Consider the following 21,651-nt stretch of genomic DNA (forward strand, 5'->3'; position numbering starts at 1 on the left):
TCTTGCCTAGTCCCGCTCCACTAGCCACCTTCTAATTAATTTCCTTTCAATGTGCATGAATCCGTGCAATGGGGCACTAGTACTGAAATAAGGAAACCCAAAGAAGAGTGGCTTAGTGAGTAAGACAATACAAAGGTTTGGTGCTAGTCATTTAAAGATAAGAGGCTTATTAAACATTAAAATATGACTAGAATATAAATGGAGAAAAAAAAAAGACATAAGAAAATAAATCAGCTCAGCTGGCATTGCATAGTGGTTGAGAATCAACCTATGAACCAGGAAGTCACAGTTTAATTCCTGGTCAGGGCACATGCCCAGATTGCAGGTTCCATGCCCAGTGTGGGACAGGCAAAAGGTAGCCGATCAATGATTCTCTCTCATCATTGAGGTTTCTCTCTCTCTCTCTCTCTCTCTCTCTCTCTCTCTCTCTCTCTCTCTCTCTCTCTCTCCCTCCCTCCCTCCCTCCCTCCCTCCCTCCCTTCCTCTCTGAAATCAATAAAAATATATTAAAATTAAGAAAATAAATCAAAATTAAGAAAGAACAGGAACTAGAGATAATAAATAAAATGTACTGTGAGCCAAACTATGGCATAAGATTTTTTCAATCCTAAAGCTTAGTAATAATATATTCATTCACTCAATCACCAAGTATTTATTGTAACTACTCTGTGTTAGGCATGGTTCTAAGTGCTTGAGATGTAAATCTTTCCTACTTGTCCTTTGTACTATCTTAGTTTTTAGACACATGGAATGAATGCATTTTCTGACATCACTTCTATAATAAAATTCCATAAGTCATTGGATTATATATTAAAAGAGAGTCCTCTGCTTAATTTTCGCAATATCACAACATATAAGTAAGGAGGTTATTATGTAAATAATTTTTCAGTAAACCAGTTGTTTTGTTTTCAAAAATAGCAGGCAAATCCTACCCAATTTTAGATTTCTGTTAACAATAAAATGCTCTAATTTGAATAATAATATTTATAATCTCATCGTTCCATTGAAATAATAAAATGCAAATGTGAATCAAATGATCTCAGAACCACGGTTTCCAAACATGCAAAATGGATGAAAGCATAAACATCACGACCACAGCAGAAAAGATAACTTTTTCATGATAAAAAAAATGTATGCCTTGGGAAATCAAATGGTACATGCAAAATGGTAGAGATGAGTCTCAAAAAATATATTACACAGCTTGCAGGCGGGGATGCAATATTCTCTGGGTTTCTGAGTAAGTAATGCCTGGATTCCCCTGATGCGCCTGCTGTGGGGACAAAGACACCATCACAGTCACTGCACTCAGCACACCCTGGCAGCCGATGGGGTTCCCTCCTGCCTTCTACTTGCTTGGACAGTAAACCAGCCTTCTAATCTGTGAAGTACTAATCTCCAGTTGTGGTATCTGGAGCCCTCTGCCTGGACCTACCACCACATTGCATCATTCCTTCCAATTTCACTTGGGCTCTAAATTTCTAGACTGGTTTTTTCCTTAAACATATGCTGAAGTTCTTGGTAACTTCCCTATCGCTTGGCCTCTAATCCCTCTGTTCCTTTGACCTCAATAAATAAATGAATGAGTAAATAAATAAATAAATAACTCATTAGCTAGTATGGCAATCTGGGACCCAGACTTTGCTCCAGAATTCTGACTGGTCTTGCGTTTATTCTGCATCATCTGGTGCTGACCTCCTCCTCGATAACTATTTTTCATGAAGGCAAAAGCTCCTAAATTCACTTAAATCCCTCTTTCTGATATAAACGCTTTTCTGTGTAATGGCAAAAATGGATTCCCCCCCAAACGACAACAAAAAAGAAAGTCTACCTTTTAACCTCTTAGTTTAGAAGAGAAATAAAAGTTCTATTATTTAATGGACCTTTAAAACAGCTCTGTGAAACAAGCCTGTGCATTTGTCAGAAGAAACCATTGTCAGTACTTCAAACATTCTGATTCAAACAGCACAGATAATGTAAACACACTTTAATCTTCTTGCAAAAGCCTGCAACAAGAGAAAGGATGGGAGGAAAAAAACACATTGGCTCTTGATGTTACATTTTATAGGCAATCCTTTGCTTCTTGGCTGATTAAAACGCTGATTCTCTGGTTCTTTGCTTATTTAATGAGGATCCCCTTAAATGCCACTGTCATTTATAGAGCATACACTTCAAGAAGGTTGCCTAAAAGACTTTACCTCAAAGGCCTGAAAGGTCAGCCCGACATAGTAGCCTTCTGACACCGTTATTTTCCACACGCATTCTTTCATTGGTCTGTAATCATCGGGATAATTAGGAGACTGAATCTGTCCTTCATTTTTACGTATCTCACCTCCACAGATTGCTGGGGGAAGCAAAGTAAATAAGTAAATCTAGACATGACATTTCATTCTCTTCTAAAAATAACATTTTAGTTCAGTGCCTGTAGCTGAGTAATTCCATAAAAACCAGGTTATAAAAATCCAACTTGGCCGGTTATACTGTTGTAAAAATTTAGATGGTAAAAATAAATAAATAAATAAATAAATAAATAAATAAATAAATAAATAGAAATTTTAAAAAGTCCCCAAAATTCTAGCCATTTAACTATAAATATTAGATAGTAGTCATCACAGGCATAAGTGCTTTTTAAACCACCAAAACAAAAAACATATTTTTAACACTTAAAACCTTGAGAGATTTTACAAGTTTCGTGTGAGTCTGCTCTGTGGTTCCCTGAGCTGCTTCTTTCAGTGATTTGATCTCAGGTAAAAGAGCAGATCAGGAGAGAAGCTGCACAGAACTCTGGTCCCTGGCCATGGGCTAATGTCATGTGCTCAACATCTGTGGCTCCTTCCAAATAATCCTTTTCACTGCTGTGCAGTTAATCTTTGAAACAAAATGCCTCCTTTTACTTAAATATTTAAGGGAAGCAGAAGTTTGCTGTCTTCTACATTTCCTAAGCCCCTGTCCGAGCAGAGGCAGGAGCAAGAAAGGCCTCCTCCACCCACAACCAGGCAGGCGCAGAACAAGCCAAGAGCACAATGCCAGTGCATTGTCTTCGAGGAGGAGAGAACAGAGAGCCCGGCAGATTCTTCCCTGAATGCTGACCCTCTCCTTTAGACAAAGCGTGCTCCAGAATGTGCACAATCACTTTCTGTGCAGTTTCCTCCAACAGAGCTTTTCAGCAGGGCAGGCACCAGACAGACACAAAGTCAATTTGAAGGAAAATGATAAGTTCCTCACAATATTCTAATATTATCATGAAAAAACAAACAAAACAACCACCACCATTTGCAGTTTAAGAACTCTTCTGCCCCTTTCCCCCCAGTACACATCCCTGAGTTCATTTATATGTTACTACATGAACGGTACTAAAAATGCAATTTACATTCACTAAGTATTTTTATTAAAAATCATCCTTGTGAATATTATAACACAAAGTTTCAAAAATACAGCTATATATAGTGTACTGAGATTGTATTTTTTATTTATTTATTTATTTATTTATTTATTGGTTTTTATTCTCGTATGTTTTTGAGAGAAAGCATATTTCTATTAAGAGCTACTTAGAGGAAGTAACCTGTAAATCTCAATGTGACTTGCCTTCATAGAGAGCTGCAAAGCCTTTTCCTACCCAATTACTGCTGCTCCGAAACTCAATCCACATTCTGCTGTCTGTAGAGGTAAGAACTTCAGGTAATTTGTCCCCACAGAATCTGCCTAAAAGAAATAAAATAATAAAGAGAGAGACTCCTAAATATGACTCTGTATTCTAATTGCTTTCTACAGTAACTATATATATATACATATATATATATATTGATATATATGACCTGATTTGGTTCCTATGGCTATCCTTAGTAACTAGAACCATAACCACACCTTTCTATTTACTTACTAGTGGTAGATAAATAAACCAATCCTTTGTGTCTATTTATAAAATATTAGAACATATCCTCAGATTAACCACCTGTCAGAATCTTTATTCTGTAGAATTAATTTGAATTAGCTAATTCAAAGACATACTTGTAAAAAGTCATGTGGGTCATCAAGGTGGGAATATTATTCTATGAAGAACAGAAAAGAAGTATAAATGATGCTGAGAAGCCCATTTAAATTGTCAGTCTGGTCATTCATAGGGGAGTAACTTGGTTAAGGCTCTGCCTCAGCTCAAAGTGGAGTTCCTTGTCTAGCCAGGCTCAGTGATGACTCATCAGAGCGGCGGACACACTGCTCCGAGGTTCTCACGCTACTGCATACACTCCATCTCATCTATAACGCTACAATCTGCAGTGCTAGTAGGCAGAACGGCAAGTAGTATCAGAAAAATGGAATATAAGCTCTAACATTTTTATAACGGTGTATCCATAGGCAAGAAAAATACCAAAGAACATAATAAATCCTGTCATGTCTGCTTTCTTCCCTCAACCCTCCACAAATACTCATTACTGTATGTCTGCCACTGTGCAGTAAAATTCCATGAGATAACAAAATGGTTAAATTCCATTAATAACAAAATGGACAATGCACATGAAATTATTCTACAAACAATAATATTAATATATTGTATTCCAATTTTTGCTTGCCCCTGGCCATGATGTCCTACATGGCTTTAGTATATTTGAAATGGCAGTCAACATGAAACAAATTCATAGTAATGGCCAACAGGTGAGGGACTGTGTTCCTAATTGGCAAAGCACAAGTTGGGCATGTAAAACTGAAATGTTTCTTCAACTGTAATGTGCCTATGAATTGCCAGGGAGTCTGTGAAATACAGTCTCTGATTCAGGAGGGATGGTGTGGACATAAATTTCTACATTTTTAACAACCTTCTAAGTGATTCTGATGTTGCCAGGCCGCTGGAGGGACAAGGTTTTGGAGTAAATGGTGGGGAGAGCTTTCCACAGGAAAACTGGGGTCCGACCAGGGCAGTGTGGACCTTCAGACACCACTGCTGATGGTGCGCTTGGAGGAAGTGTTCTCCAATGTCTTAATTTACAGTTGATTCTCAAATATGAGTTCAGCGAAATGTTTTCTTTGGGACATACACACATGCATCACAAATTGCTTCATCTAGGCCAAGAATCCAAATGTCTCTGAAAACGTTTTCCTCAACCTCACTTCGTTCGAACCTTTATGTCTCCTCTTTGTTTAAACATTTCGACGGGGCTCTCTTTTGGACTTTCTAAGGCTGCTGTCACTTTTAATAGAACAGTGTCCACGCAATAGGTTTGAGATGGTAAGAAAAAAAAGATCTGAATGGTACATAAATGCAACTGAGCAAAGCTACTTCTAAGAATAAGGGTAAAGTCACAATCTAAAAAAAAACAACACAAAATTAATAGATGCTGACATGCCAACAGCTCTCACCTTCATGTAAAGCAAGGCAACAGGAAAATGCCTCATGCAAGTTAATGGTGGGGGCTGTGGTTTCACATTGGCAGCAGAATTCCCTGAGCATCAAATCTGAGCTATGATTTATGACACAAACTACAGATGTCTCTTCCCAGCCACAATAAACTCTCTGAGAAGCAAAACTGTGGTTTACAGTACCAGCTAATGTGCGTGGCATAGGAAACCAGGTAGCAAGTGCTGTACCAAACAGCTCACATACTGTTGCCTGAGCAAGTAAACACACACACACACACACACACACACACACAGACACACACTTTACCTAATCTTCCCATTAAAATTATGATTTCTAAAATTAAAACTACAGAAACACTGTGATGAGTAGTCACTATAAGCATAATAGATGTGAACGTTACTTTGTTATTATATTAAATCAGATCTGAGTACTACCTCATATTTAAAGCTAGTTTAAATCAATCTATTTATTTGTCGTACTTTTGCTGTGGTTTGAAAAAGAATAGTAAAATAAATATGCTGGTCACATACAATTTTAACTCTAAGGTGACTCTTAAAAGAATCAATAGTCTTTGAGCAGGACAGACTATGTGCACGGCCACAGAGAAGGAAATTGATCTCTTACCAAGGAGAGTCGATTTCCTCCAGTACCCATCTCTCACTTCAATGTAGTCATACCAGCACAAACTACTTTTGTATAAGTCCATCGTGGTAAAATTTAAAACGATCTGCAAAACAAAGCAAAACAGCACCAAGTAAAAACGACTGTAACTGCACGTGGTGATTTGATTCTTGGAGGTCAGGAAATCAGGGCTACTGTGAAAACAGATGCTAATTTTTTTCTACATTAGTATTCTCTTAATTATTTTTCTTTACAAATGCCACACACACACACACACACACACACGAACACCACCCTGATTTTCTCATTCTCACTAATGTTCAATAATATAAAAGCAGGAATATTTTAGCAACTAAAGCACAGTTTCTGCAAATTTGACCAACTGTGAAAAAAAACAGAAACCTTCATTCATGGAGTTTATTTTGAATTTTCTAAGATAAACATGACTTAAACCATGAAACATTCTGATTTTGCCATAAATGTCCTTTTTAATAATTTATTTCAAAGATGATCAGATATATATAATCTCATTAAAAATTATCACCATGTGCCATATTCCAAGTACATAATATTATTTGTATGTGTTGAAATATTCAAGAACAGCTCTAGAATTTGAATTTGTCCATGTAACTATAATCAAAGGCAGATGTCACTGTGCTTCTCTAGATCCAAGAATATATATTCAAAGACCTTTCAAGTTAGTTCATGCACATGACTCTTTATTCTGTACTTTGTTTTGAAATGCTGCTGCTTTTTGTGATGATAATTCAAAACAGCTCTTGGCAAGATAATTTTCTAACTATTTTATAAAGAGACTTTACTTTTCAAATTCTTCATTACATCCAAAGAAGAGTCAAACTAATGAGAAACTCACCTACCTGATGAAAAAAAGTACATTTGGAAAATATTTTTTTATATTTGAAAACTCATTCTGGCCTAGCCAGCGTGGCCCAATAGTTGAGCATCAACCTATGGACCAGGAGGTTATGGTTTAATTCCTGGTCAGGGCACCTGCCTGGGTTGCAGGCTCAATCCCCAGTATGAGGCACTTAGGAGGAGGTCATTCAATGATTATCTTTCATCATTGACATTTCTATCTCTCTCTCCCCCTCTCCCTTCCTCTTAAAAGTCAATAAAATATATATTTTTAAAAACCACAACTTATTCTAACTCTTTTCTGCTGAAAACAGTTAAGATAATTAAAGCATTTGATTAATCTGTTCTTTATTCCAGAAAATGAAAAAGTCTTTGGCTATAAGCAACAAATTATAATATAAAACTATAGTTTGTAACACTACACAAAGAATCTTTTTGTGATGATATAAAAATCTAGATATAAGAGAACTCTCAAGGAATGACTAAAAAAAAGAAACAAAAAGACATACCAATCAACCTGAATCCACATTCAAGAAATTACTACCATGTACTCTTCTTTCTTGATATTTAACAGGAAGTTAAGTACTAAATTAAGGCAAACCAATCTTTACCTACCTTTTTCCAAGAATGAAGATACAACATAATAATAAATATTTTTCATGGCACCTTATATATCTGCATCACAATGACCACCCATAATACTGTATAGCAAAGTTGGTTATACTTACATATGTAAATAACCATTTTATGGAAATAGAAACTAAGAATTTATCAAACTACAATGAAAGTCAATTTTACCTAATAATGGCATTAACATTTCACCATTGAATTGAAAACATTTCAATTACTTTAAATGTACTTTCTAGATTACAAAGAAATGAAGTCTACTAAGGATGTAAAAATAGAGACACACTTTAAAAAATGTAATACAGTAGATGAGGCATAGTTTGGTTTTAAGAAAATGACTCATTTATTGTATTTTTATCTACTTTATTCATAGTTTTTCTTTTTTCTTTGCTTTTCTTCTCTTGCACCTAATTATATCATTCCAAATATCTTCAAAAATGTTTGCAAAAATATCCAAAAGAGCCAAGGATAAAAGGACTTATCTTTTTCTTTTCTTTGTAAATAATCCTCAACAGTTGACTATCAAAATGCATTATTTCTGAACAATTTTTCTGAAGATCCCAAAATGTTTCTCCTCTATTTCCGAATACCAATACAACATTAAGTCATTCTTAGGACATAATTGGGAAATAATTTCTGGTTTTTCTCAGGGAATACTACCAGTGTTAAATTTCATTCGCATTTGTATTTCCCATATGGCAATCACAAGGGATTCAAGTCTGTATGGCCATACAAGAATTCCTTTACTACAGCAGAGTTGGCACAGCTAGGATACAGACATGAACAGTAGACCCCAAGACTTATTTTTTGCCTTCCTCTTGGGTTTAAAGGGGGGTTTTATACTAGTGTAAAAATAACTCAACCTCCTCTTCAGTGGGGTAAAAAAGGTGAGCTAAATTGGAAGTATGTACATCATCCAATGTTATTCAGAATTGAAACAATGTGTTTGGATCGCTAACAAATAGTTAATATTTGAAGTCTGGAACACACACACACATTTGGAAGGAGAATAACTCTAAACAGAAAATTTTCCTATCTTGTTTTTGAATCTTCTATTTTAAACGGCAAGTACCATAGAGAAACAAAACTGGCTTACTTTAACATAAAACACAAAGCCCGTTCAAAGCAGAAAATGTAATAAAAATAGATTTTCTGAAAATCAAATCGGAGGGCTCTGATGTATTATAGAAATAAAATGCTGGCCCTTTCCTAAAATTGCTAGCAGAATCCATACATGAATTACAAACCATAAGCACTGGAAAATACTTGATTGTTTTATATTATACTATTATATCCAAATATGTTGCATCTTTTTTTTCAAAGAATGGCAAAATAAAAACTACTGAGAACAATTACATAGATGTCTTATTTCTTACAAGTATTACCATTTATTGATGTAAGATTACCCATAGTTCTCTTGGAAAAGGTGATTGAGGGAGATATAAGGAACAATTTTAAGATTTCCCGTTATCAATCAAGAGTTTTATTTGTTATTTGTTATTTTATTTGTTATAAGCAAACTCCACCACAATTGTATCAATTTAACTGTGAAGTTAAATTGATACAATTGTGGTGGAGTTTGCTTATTAAAAACTGCTTTCCAATGATGTATAATAGAAAAAGTGAAGAATATTGAAGAAAGATGGATCAATAGTCTAGGGACCAGGTGTTTGTAAGTCTTTAGAGGAAGATGCAAATCAATGAACTTTTGACAGAATGATGATGATGTTATTGACTACCTAAACTAATTCCATGAGAACCATGGAAAGATCAACTAGAACATTTATACCTTATTGTGCTGAGGATGGGGAAGATATTACAAATCTTGTCAATTACACTGAGAGTATGAAGTGGTTATTTGGAAAGAGATATTAGAATCAAAAGCAGTAAATTAAACAGATTTCTGGCCTTAGCCAGAAGCAACTTATGAAAGTCTTATCAACTCCCTAGGGAAACTACAGTTTTCTTCACAGAAATCAGACTTAGAGTAGGAGCAGAACAGGGATCAGTAAACTATACGCAATGCACCAAACCCAGCCCACAGCCAGTTTTTATAAAGTTTTGTTGGAAACATTCCTTTACATATTGTCTAGGACTAAATAATAGAACCAAGTGTTAGAAACAGACTGTCTAGCCTGCAGAGCTAAAAATATCTACTGTATATCATTTCCAAAAAAAGTGTGCCAATTCCTGGAATAACTGATCATTAAATTTTTGTTCAGCTTTGAACTGTATCATGCTAAAGGGAACAGTTTGCATCTTTTCCTACATCTAGAAGCCTACTGTGATTGGGAGTCAGAAAGCCAGGATTAAAGTTCTAGCTTCTCAGTTTGTTAGTTTACTTAAAATTTCTGAGTTTGAATGAATTTTATCACTGTAAAATGGAGGTCATCATATCAAGCTGAACTCAGCACAATTAAATCTGAAGGACTTATTTGGATAATGTGTAGAAAACACTAATAATCTCAAGTATTGTTAAGATTCTCCTATAGTATTATTATTTCCATGGTACATATTCAGGCATCTCTCACAATATAAGTGCTAAAACAGTTATGAAAAAAATAATCCAATTTACTTAATCCAACGATACTGGGAAACAAAAATATAAGCTCAATTTTGTTCTCATAAATCCTTACCAGAAGACATTTTTTAAATATATATATTTTATTGATTTTTCACAGTGAGGAAGGGAGAGAGATAGAAAGCTAGAAACGTCAATGAGAGAGAAACATCGACCAGCTGCCTCCCGCAACCAATGTACATGCCCCTGACCGGAATCGAACCTGAGACCTTTCAGTCCACAGACCGACGCTCTACCACTGAGCCAAACCGGTTTCGGCCCGAAGACATTTTTTCCATTGATTATTTTTTAAGGAAGAATGGAAGGGAGTGAGGGAGATAGAGAGGAGAGAGAGAGAGAGAGAGAGAGAGAGAGAGAGAGAGAGAGAGAGAGAGAGAGAGAGAGAGAGAGAGAGAGAGAGAAGGAGGGAGGGAGGGAGGGAGAGAGAGAGAGAGAGAGAGAGAGAAACATGGATGTGAGAGATACATATCAATTGGTTACTGCCCACAATCACTCTGACTGGGGTCAGGAATTGAGCCTGTAACTGAGGCATGTTTGACCAGAATCAAACCCTTGACTTTTCACTCTGTAGGCGGATACTCTAACCACTGAGCATAACTGGCTAGGACAATATAGGATCAACTTTAAATTTTCTCAGGAAAATCAACATGTCAAAATAAATGATTTTTACTTTAAAATATAAAGGATGGACAAGAAAGCTTGTGGCCTTGGTGCAAGGCCTTGCCTTACAACAGACTAGTTGTCTGACTCAGATAGATCCCAAATTCCATCTGGGATTAACTATATGACAGGTGAGAAATAGGAGTTAAATTATGCCATGGAAATAATTTTTCTGCTTAAACATACGTGATATCTGTATTTTTAAATTTTGATGTCACCGTCAACTAACTCACAGGGTCTTTTAAAAAATGTAATAGATTTTATTATTTCTGAAGTCATATATATATACTTTACATAATTAGTAGAGGTTTCATTCAGTGATTATATACTTTGCTGCAAATAGTTTGCAGAAATCCCATTTGGTACAAATTAATTTTTTGTTATATTTAGTATATATATTTTATTATTGCTGACACTATTACAGATAAAACCCATTTCCCCCACCCTTACCCACCACCACCCAGCCTCTGCCCCCCTCTCTCCTGGCCTTCACCACACTGTTGTCTGTGTCCATGGGCTATGCATATATGCTCTACCTCCCTTTCCTTAATTCCCACTCCAACTTTATATCCAGTCAATTACAATTTCTATAGATGATACTCTGAAAAAATGTTCTCCTCCTTCCTTTTTCAGCCAGTGCTCTCCATGTTTCTCTGAATTAACTGCACTAACTCCAAGATCTGAGCTCTCTTATCTCTGCAAATCCAGGATAAGTTGTATCTTGCTTTCATCAACTATTTTTCAGAGCTTGCCTATGAAATCACTAAGTTTTGTCCTTGATATATGTCCATAAGATTCCTGATAGCAAAGATTTCTTTCACACACCAGAAGACACATTTTAATGGAATCAACAATTTATCTATACAGTAATTGCTAGATTTAAGCAGTGCTTTTGCCAATATAAACATTATATTGTAAATTGACCCCATATGTGTAAACCGTTAGATGAGTGGTTAACAAGACATTTTTTTTTGCAAAATTAAAGTAGTCAAATGATAGCTTTTAAATGGGTTATACAGGAAAAGAAAAAAATGCTAACTGTATTCAATATGTAAGAAGTCTATCCTTGTTAAAAGATCAATCAGTTCTGAGGGATGGAAGAATCGATACTGTATGCTTTTATCAGCTCAGCAAGGTTACATTCTCGGCTGCACAACCTGGACTGTTACCAGCACATCCTGTGCAACATCAAAAACAGCCTCAGATTGGACAGGACTCTGTCTTTACCTTGGCAGGCTTAGTCTTACAAGACAAACACATGCACTGACAATCTTATTTTTTTTTTGTGTGTGTGTGTGTGGTAAAATAGCCTATATAATATAGAGGTAATATGAAAATTGATCCTCATGCCCTCTCACAAGATGGCCACACCCATGTGGTCAAAGAGCCACCACAGATGGCCGGTAGGGAAGGGTAGTTATGAGCAATCAGGCTGGCAGGGGAAGGCATTTGGGGGCAACCAGGCTGGCAGGGGAGGGCAGTTGGGGGTAACTGGGCCGCCAGGGGAGCAGTTAGGCATCAATCAGGTTGGCAGGGGAGTGGTTAGAAGGTGATCAGGCTGGCAGGCATACAAGCGGTTGGGAGCCAGCAGACCCGGATTGTGAGAGGGATGTCCGACTGCCAGGTTAGGCTCGATCCCTAAGGGGTCCCAGATTGGAGAGGGTGTAGGCTGGGCTGAGGGACAACCCCCCCTCCAGTACATGAATTTCATGCACTGGGCCTCTAGTACATAACATAAAACTTGCCATTTTAACCATTTCAAGTGTATAGTTCTGTAGCATTACGTTCATTCATGTTGTTGTACAACAATACTTTCATTTTTTAAATGACATCCTCCCCTGGCTGGTATTGTACAGTAGGTAAAGTGTTGGCCCAAGCACTGAAGAGTTGTGGGTTCAATTCCCTGTCAAGCACACATACCTGGGTTTGGTTCCCAGCCCTGGTCAGGGTGCATGCACTATCTTTAAAAATCAATGGAAAACATATCCTCTGGTGAGGTTTAACTAACAAATAAACAAATAAAAAATAAATGAATAAATGATATTCTTTCCTGCACAAAATAATATATGCTTATCATAAAAAATAAAAGAAGAAGGCCCTAGCCAATTTGGCTCAGTGGATAGAGCATCGGCCTGTGGACTGGAAGGTCCTAGGTTTGATTCCAGCCAAGGGTACATGCCTGGGTTGCAGGCTCAATCCCCACTAGGGAGTGTACAGGAGGCAGCCAATCTATGAGTCTCACCATTGATGTTTCTCTCTCTCCCTCTCTCTTCATATCTGATATCAATAAAGAAATATATTTGTTTAAAAAAAGAAATAACAGAAGAAATGAGCCTTAACTGGTTTGACTCAGTGGATTGAGTACCAGCCTATAGACTGAAGGGTCCTGGGTTCAATTTTGGTCAAGGGCACATGCCTGGTTGTGGGCGATCCCCAGAAGGGGATGTGTAGGAGGCAGTCAATCAATGATTCTCTCTCATCATTGAAGTGTTTTTTTTCTCTCTCTCCCTTCCTTCTGAAATCAATAAAAATATTTTTTTTAAAAAAGAAATTAAACCTATATATAAATTCAACAAGGAGAAATAAGCATTGTTTCGGTATATATTCTTCCATGACTTTGTCTGTAACATATGTATTTTAAAAATTAAATATTTTCATGGCTCTGACTTTTAACCTACTTATTAAATTTTCCAATATATTGAAAACATTGTCGTCTAGTTGCAGGAAACACACAGTCTTATTAAAAAAGAACGTTTGTAACACGAGTGCCATGATGTTTCTAGATAATAACTCATTGATAATATTCAGGGAGATAAACTTAATGATATTTTATATCACGTTTTATTCCTTCTTAATGAGCATGCTTTGATAAAAAAAATTATCAACAGGCCTTTCACTTTTATATTGGCCATTCTGAATATTTTTGAAAATTAGAATGTCTAATCTTTTAAAACCCATTATAAATTTTTAAACTGTTTAGTCTTTTACTTGATTAATCAAACGAGAATTTAAAAAAAAAAAAAGCAGATTAAATTTGAAAAATGAACCTCTGCACTTATATGAAAGTAAAAGAGAACTCTTGATGTTATAAACTACCTTCTCCCCCGGGGTCACAGAGATCCTCCAGATGCAGTGTGTGTAAGAAGGGTAGCCATTGGGAAATCCTGGAGAGGAAAGGTTGCCATTGGACTCTTGTAGGGTTTCTCCACATGCTGAAATAAAAAACAAAATACATATATTTGATTTTTAAAAAAGATAAAATCTATTATTTACTAAAAAATATAAGATCATTTTTCATTTTAATGAAAGGTATGGGCATCACAATTCAAACCGTGAGTCTTTTAGTGTTAGACAAGAGTATGTATTTGTATTTTATAGAAGACTTTCCCTTTCTAAATTATTTATTTTTATGTCTCATAAAAATTTCACTATACCTAATAGGATCATTAGGGTTAACCAAATCACGAGATTAGGAGATCAATAACCTGGCCTGTATAAAGTCCTTCCTCGTTGACATCTCTGTCATTCCTTCCCAAGGAGCCAGTGGCCAACTTGTAAATGACCCATATTTTGATTCAGGACAGTCGCTACCTTGTTGATGTGGCTCTGAGACCACAAGAAACATTCCACCAACATATTCAATGTAAATTGAGGCTAAATTCAATTTACACTAAATTACTCCATGTGAAAATTGAAAAAAAAAAATCTTAACTAATAACTAATAAGTAATCCACAAAAGTGGTACCAAAATGTAATCACAATGAAATTTTTCTCAAAATAAGCCCCCCCCCCCAAAAAAAAAAAACTGAAAGAAAAAAACACATCATGATGCCCTGGACAGTTTGGCTCAGTGGATAAAGGGTAGGCCTGCGGACTGAGGGGTCTGGGTCCGATTCTGGTTGGGGACACATGCCTGGGTTGTGGGCTTGGTCCAACATGCAGGAGGCAGCCAATCAATGATTCTCTCTCATCATTGATATTTCTATTTCTCCCTTCCTCTCTGAAATCAGTAAAAATATATTTTAAAAAATCATGGAAGACTCAAATTTTCCAACATGATGTAGATGTTTATTTACTCTCTCTTTTCTGTTGATCATAAGTACAAATTGCTGGAAAAGCAATTACATTTTTCTCTTACTAAGCCTGTCTAATTTCTTGGAAGTAAATACTAGTCATCTGAAATAGCAAATTATCAGCTCCACAGCCTTCAGTTCTGTATGATTGATATCTCTAGGGCCATTTCAACAAAGGCAAAAGCAGAGTGTAATTAGTTTATTGGTGCAGCCAAGGTCAGAGTTATTCTATAATGGGTTTTCCTGTTGTTTTGTAAGACATGGTATGAGCTACATGAACCTAGGATGCTTTAAGTATCCTTAATCCAAAAATAATTCCTATGCTTCAGCCAGTCATCTTTAAACTTTTACTCAACAACAATGTAGAAGAGACTGATATAAAAACTGAGATATTTCCATATGAGAGGCCAATAGCTACCAGCAGCTCATCATATCCTTGGTAAGCTGTCAATGGCTTTGAATATCTTAAATGTAAAAAAAAGATGATGACTTTGAAAACACAAAATAGAGCTGTAAAAAGAGTCTGATACAATATAAATATTTACTAAGAAACACAGATATCATGTTTGCACAGCAGAATAAGTTTAAAGTATTAGTAAGCAATGTTTGTTGTGATAAAAGCAACTTTAGAACAAGACAAAATGCTCATTGGTCAAAAATACGCAATTCAGAACTTTTTATTAATCAAGAAGGGCACTTGATAAATATAATGTTACAAGGACCCTTAGAAAAATTAAAATGTGTTAAGATTTATGTATGCAAACAATGTGCTTCTCACTAAAGTCAGTTTAGATGCTAGTCATGTTGGAGTTGAGTGTGTTTCAATGAAAAGAGCTATAATTCACAACAATTTAAAAATAAATTCTATAATGATTGAAACATCCACTGAACTATGTACATAGAATGCTGATACTGTATTTCCTATAATAGAATTAAAACAATGAAATATAGTTAATCCACAAACACATCAATAATGCTATGATTAAAAACAGATTATATAAATGAAAAACAAGTATAACATATAATTAAAAAATAATTTCATAAATATATAGCATCTGCTTATAATGCAAGGAGTACAAACAATAGTCAAGTTGTGGTAAATATTTTTCCATTTTATTCAGTACATGTGCTTGTCCCAGGCTACTTAATTTCTTCTACTAAAAGATTTTCATCCATTTTCCAAGCCATTTGTAGATTAATGCTCAGATATAAAGAGCAAATTTTATTATTAAAAGAATTAAAGAAAAATTACCAAGGAAATGTGACAATACTAAGCTAAAAAGCATAGTTTTCCCATTTACTCTGCAAGGTATGTGGATGAGAAAACTATTATGGTATTACTAATTACATCATACAAGTAAGTATTATAAGCTTCCACCTCAGTTTTATCTTCTATAAAGTGACTATCTAGCTGATATGTATTTCATAAAGTAGCTTTGTAAGGGTCAGCTATTATGATGCCCTAAGGTATGACATCTTCTTACATAGCTTTTTCACAGATAGGAAGATTGTAAGATTGTGTTTTTTAATTAAAAATGCAGTCATATCCAGGGGGAGAAAAGGTTTAAAATATGCAAAAAATTGTTATCACTTTCCTAATTGAAATTACTCTAAAACAAAACATAATTCAGAAGTTGAGCTTTTATCTCTCTAAGCATAAGACATGATCTTATATGTATAAAACCATAAAGATGCCACACATTCACAAAAAAGCTATTAGAATTAATAAATTCAGCAAAAATGCAGGATAGAAAATCAACATATAAAAATCAGTTACACTAACAACACAGGGGAAAAATTAAAGAAAACAAAGTAATGGAAAGAAATTCTGTGTTTATGGATTTGAAGACTTAACATTGCAACAATTTCCATACCACCCAACATTACCTACAGATTCTATGCAATCTCTATCAAAATCCTACTGGTTTTGTAGAAATGAAAGAAAAAAGTCCTAAAATTCATATAGAACCACAAACTCTGTATAATTAAAACAATCTTGAGAAAGAAAAAATATGGAAGTTTCACATTTCTTGACTTCAAAACATATTATAAGTCTACAGTAATCAAAACAGTCTGATATTGTCATAAGATAGACATGTAGACCAATGGATAAGAATAGTCAAAAATAAGCCCATGCATATACAGTAAAATTATATTCAATAAGGGTGATAAGACTAAACAGTGGGGAAAGGACAGTCTCTTCAACAAATGGTGTTGTGGGAACTAGTTATACACATACACAAAAAAAAATGAGCTTAGACCTTTATCTATCACTATACACAAAGTCAACACATAACATTTGTATTTAAAAGAAAGATATCCCTAGAAGCTGCTTTATTATAAGGTATTTACCTTACATTCCTCATAAATTCACTGTTACTTGACATATTTAATTAAGAAAGAATTATGAAGATAATATTAGAGTTGATAGTTGGTATAAGTACAAAGTAGTTATAAACAATAAGGGTATTGGGCTACAGAAAAAATAAATGAAGAGAAAATGCAATTAAAGACCAGAAAAGCCACAACCTCTGATATCTATGTGTGAACAAGGTCAGGCCTCCTTTCAAGATTAAACTCTAAGGAACAGCTTTATAAGATGCAGAAGCAATAGAATTTTGAGCATAAACTGATACGGAATAAAAAAGTTGGAGTGAAAAGTAGCCAAGTGGCTCTTACTGACTGTATTCACCAGCAATTTCTAACAAAAACGGCAAGACAGATGCCAAAGAAATAAGCAGTTTTATAAAACCCTCTTCTCTATTAAAAGCAAGAAACAACCAAGTGTAATTTTATAAATTTTTACTTTCTTAGGTGATTCTCAGATGAGCCATCTTATTTAGACTTCAGTGTATAATTGTGGATCTTCACCACAATTCCACTGACGCACTTAGAGTTACTGCTAAACCGACAGCATCAGTGTAGCTGAGCTGTATTTTGACAATGGCAAGTGTATGTTTACCAACATCATCAGTGCTCTCATTGTGAGGAAATTAAGAACCTTAAATACATAACCATAAGTAGGGCTCAGAACTACCATCTATGAAAGAGAGAGAGAGAGAGAGAGAGAGAGAGAGAGAGAGAGATGGAAGGGATGGTTTCAGTGCTGACAGGGACAGAGAAAGAACAGAAAGAGGGATAGTTAGAAAAAGAGAGAGTGTATTGCTTAGTGAGTATGAAGGATGGATGACTACTAGAATTAGTGGGATGATCACATTGTAAGGTATAAAAATGTCCAATAGCTATATTGTACACCTAAAACTAATATAACCAACTTAAGATTGAACACCAACTATACTTAAATAAACAAAAAAAGTAAAAAATGAAAACAAAACAAAAAAATCAAGCCCAGGTCATTCTCAAAGACCTTGGGAATTAAAAGTTAACGTATCTTTTTTAAAAATATAAACTGTATCTTTTAGTTCTCCCTTACTCCTTGCAGTTTATAAGCTGCAATACAAAGACTTGCTTTAGAAACACAAGGTATCTCCTCATTAATGATGAGGCCTGTATGCTGTGGTTTTTGCCATATTAAACAAAGCAATGTACATATTACTATACTAGAGGCCTGGTACACAAAAATTTGTGCACTGGGTTGGGGGGTAGTCCCTCAGCCCAGCCTGCCTGCTCTCACAGTCCAGAAACCCTCAGAGGATGTCTACTGCAGGGAGCAGGCCTAACCCAGGGTCTGAGAGAAGTGACTGGGCTGATTAGGAGAAGGTCCTGCCCCCATCACCCCACAGCTGCGGCCACTGCTGGCCACCACAGCTGCCGGCCCTCCTCGGCCCCTCGCAGCCGCTGTGGCTTTGTCTGGAAGGACATCCGGAAGGATGTCCAGAAGACATCCGGTCTATCTGATCTAATTACCATATTACTCTTTTATTAGTGTAGATTTCAAATTAGAAAATAGCCCATTTCTCTATTTAATGATGAAAGTCTCAAGTGAAAATTATGCTTACTAATTATTTTCCTATTAATAACTAAATATTTAAGAGCCATAGATTGAAAATTAAATTAGTGTCATACACATGTGATTCTTTCAATTCCCACTGACTGACAGTTCTACAATTCAGTGTGTAAATGCATCTCTAGTGTGTTCTTTTAAGTACAATATAATGTACAGACATATATATTTAGAGAGACAATCAAAATGTTTAATATGGGAACTGTCCATTGGACAGTTGCTATCAACCACATAATCTTTTCCATAATTTTCTATTTTGAAATTTAAAAAGCTAAAAATTTAAAATCTAAAAATTTTAGTTCATCCAATACTGCCAGAAATTAGCCAAGGAGTACCCATGTCTTTTATCATAGTGGTGACATTTGCTTATAAATTCATCTTCCCTATGAAAATTTAGATTTTAACAAATACTACACAAGCATGTGTTTTACATAAATACATGGACAAAAATTCTGGAAAATCCATGTTAAGTAAAGTTAAGTATGTTTCTTTGAAATAAGGTAATTTAGAGGATTTTAAGTGTACAGTAGGTGCATAGAATATACAACATTTCCACATTGGAAGCTGACTTTTTTTTTCCCCCTTGGACCAGTAAAGCACTAGTGTTCCCTTGGAACTTCCTTATTAAGACCTTCCATTAATCTTTTTGATAACTTTATTCAGTAGAAAAAACAACCAGGCCTTTCCATTAATCTTTTCAACAACTTTATCCAGTAGAAAAACAATCAGTAGCTCATTAGCAACATGGTTGGAACAAAATTTTTTACAACAATGTTATTCATTCCAATAATAAAATTATAATTTATATACCATTAAGGATGGGTTACTTGCAAGAAAAGATCAATCAGGACTCAAATCTGAAGTCGAACTGAAGGACATTCTTTTATATTGGCAAGGAGACTCAGCATTTGACTGTGATATCATGCAACTATTTAATAATTATCAGACAAACATGCTTTTTTGTCTTTTACTCCTTAAATTAAAAGAAAGAAAACACACTATCCTTGTGCTTAAAATCTGATTTCTAGAAATTTGTTTTTAATTATATCAGTGGGTGTTCCAGAGTTCTCTCCTATTTCATTTTCTGATTACTGACTTTGAACCAAGTAAGTCACTTGCCAGCATGGAAAGAGACATGTAAACAGTTGAGTAAATCGTGGCTTATTCATCTGGAAGAGCACACTCTGGCACAATTACGCCTCTGTGTTCGTATGGTGCAATACCTGGACATCTATACAGCTTTCTTGCCTGTGCAATATCTCCTTTGCTTAAACGGGTCCGCTGACCGATTGCAGGACGTATGCCATTATCATCACGAGAAGGGAGAATAGTGTCCAGGAACATCCCCCTGAAAAAAATCAGAAGCAAGCCACACATAAGTCACCCAGTTAAGTCACATGTCCTTCTTACAAGTATTAGGGTTTTTTTGGTTGTTTTTCAAACCCAAGTCAATCACGGGGGAAAAACATCCGTGATGGGCTTTAAATAATGTGTCAGACTTTCAAAACACTTTTACTAAAGTAGAAATAAAATGTGTGCTAAATACAGGGTGTTTCCCCTAAAAGTATACACACTTTTATAACTGATGGTTCAGTTGATGTTTCTTTCTTTTCAGATTTAACCCACTGGAATTAATAAATTATTTAAATTGTGTATACATTTTTTGGAACACACTATATGTGTGCCTAACATCAAGTCAATGATGATATTCACATTTCCTTAGAAATGTATATTACATGATTTTCAAAATCTAGAATTCTATAGAGTTCCCCACTACATACACATGGCTTTTGTTTGGATCTCTCAAGCAGATCTAAGAACCCCTTGTATTACCAAGTTGTAAAGCAAGTCTTCCTCATGTAGCTATGTTTTCTTAAAGACAACCTACCATAAATATTTTTGAAGTTACTAAAATTGTAAAATACACACATATATTGTGTGTGTGTATGTATGTATGTGTAGGTTCATGTCTTAGTTTAACTACTAATTTAATATTAGTATTATTCTAATTAAATCTTAGATTCTTCTAATCTTAGTATTCTTCCAAGTATTACAGTACATGCTAAAGAGCAAGGGAAAACAAAGAGTGTCAAATTTTAGATAGAAGAGTATAAAGCAAAATAGTTCAATGATACACACACATACATATAGTATAAAATTTTCAGGTTAAAATTAATAATCAAATAACTACCTAAGTAATGCCTTAATAATAGTAAGGTTGGCTACTGAGTTGTTTGTTCCAAGGTTGTAAGAGAAATTCACTATTTTTCTTAATATGCATAACTAAAAATTCTGACTAATACACTGAAAGTAAAGCCTAATTTTGCAATAAAAAACAACTTTATAGCTCTAAAGGAAGTTCAATGGGCTGGAGACTGACTATTCTAAGTGGTGAGAAGAACGGAATGTGTATTTAAGGTTTTTTTTGTGTTTTTTTTTTGTTTTAAAAAAGAAAAGATAAACTATAAAGGTATTTTATTTTATGTTAGTTTGGATATCATTAATTATGAAAGATTTCAAAACTTCAGTGGAATGGGCAGCTTCCTATGATGCCATTGCAATAAGTAATATATTTCAGTTTACATACTTTCCAAGAATTTCACCATCTTTTTAAAAAAAAAAGTGTTTTTTTTTATTTTTTTTTATTGATTTCTGAGAGAAAAGGAAAGGGAGAGATAGAAACATCAATGATGAGAGAGAATCCTTGATAGTTTGCCTCCTGCACGCCCCACACTGGGGATGGAGCCCATGTCCCAGGCATGAACCCTGACCAGGGACCAAACCCTGATCTCCTGGTTCATAGGTCCATGCTCCACCACTGAGTCATGCTGGCTGTGTTGTTTCCATCTCTAAATAAGAGAAAGAATCCTTGTTTTCTGTAACTACTTTTCAATCCCCT

The 21,651-nt window shown here is 35.2% G+C and overlaps 1 protein-coding gene across 1 annotated transcript in view; it reads right to left on the reverse strand.

Annotated features, from left to right (window-relative positions):
- Positions 1-21,651, reverse strand: part of TLL1 (tolloid like 1) — a 153,562-nt gene that overhangs the window by 45,981 nt on the left and 85,930 nt on the right. The window contains exons 8-12 of the mRNA XM_036424377.2: positions 19,976-20,100; positions 13,812-13,927; positions 5,975-6,077; positions 3,583-3,699; positions 2,196-2,341 (exon numbers count right to left, since the gene is read on the reverse strand). Coding sequence (XP_036280270.1) covers positions 2,196-2,341; positions 3,583-3,699; positions 5,975-6,077; positions 13,812-13,927; positions 19,976-20,100 — 607 coding nt within the window. The remainder of the gene's footprint in view (positions 1-2,195; positions 2,342-3,582; positions 3,700-5,974; positions 6,078-13,811; positions 13,928-19,975; positions 20,101-21,651) is intronic.

The sequence above is a fragment of the Pipistrellus kuhlii genome, unplaced genomic scaffold (assembly GCF_014108245.1).
Source record: "Pipistrellus kuhlii isolate mPipKuh1 unplaced genomic scaffold, mPipKuh1.p scaffold_m20_p_8, whole genome shotgun sequence".
In the NCBI taxonomy this organism is placed as follows: Eukaryota; Metazoa; Chordata; class Mammalia; order Chiroptera; family Vespertilionidae; genus Pipistrellus; species Pipistrellus kuhlii.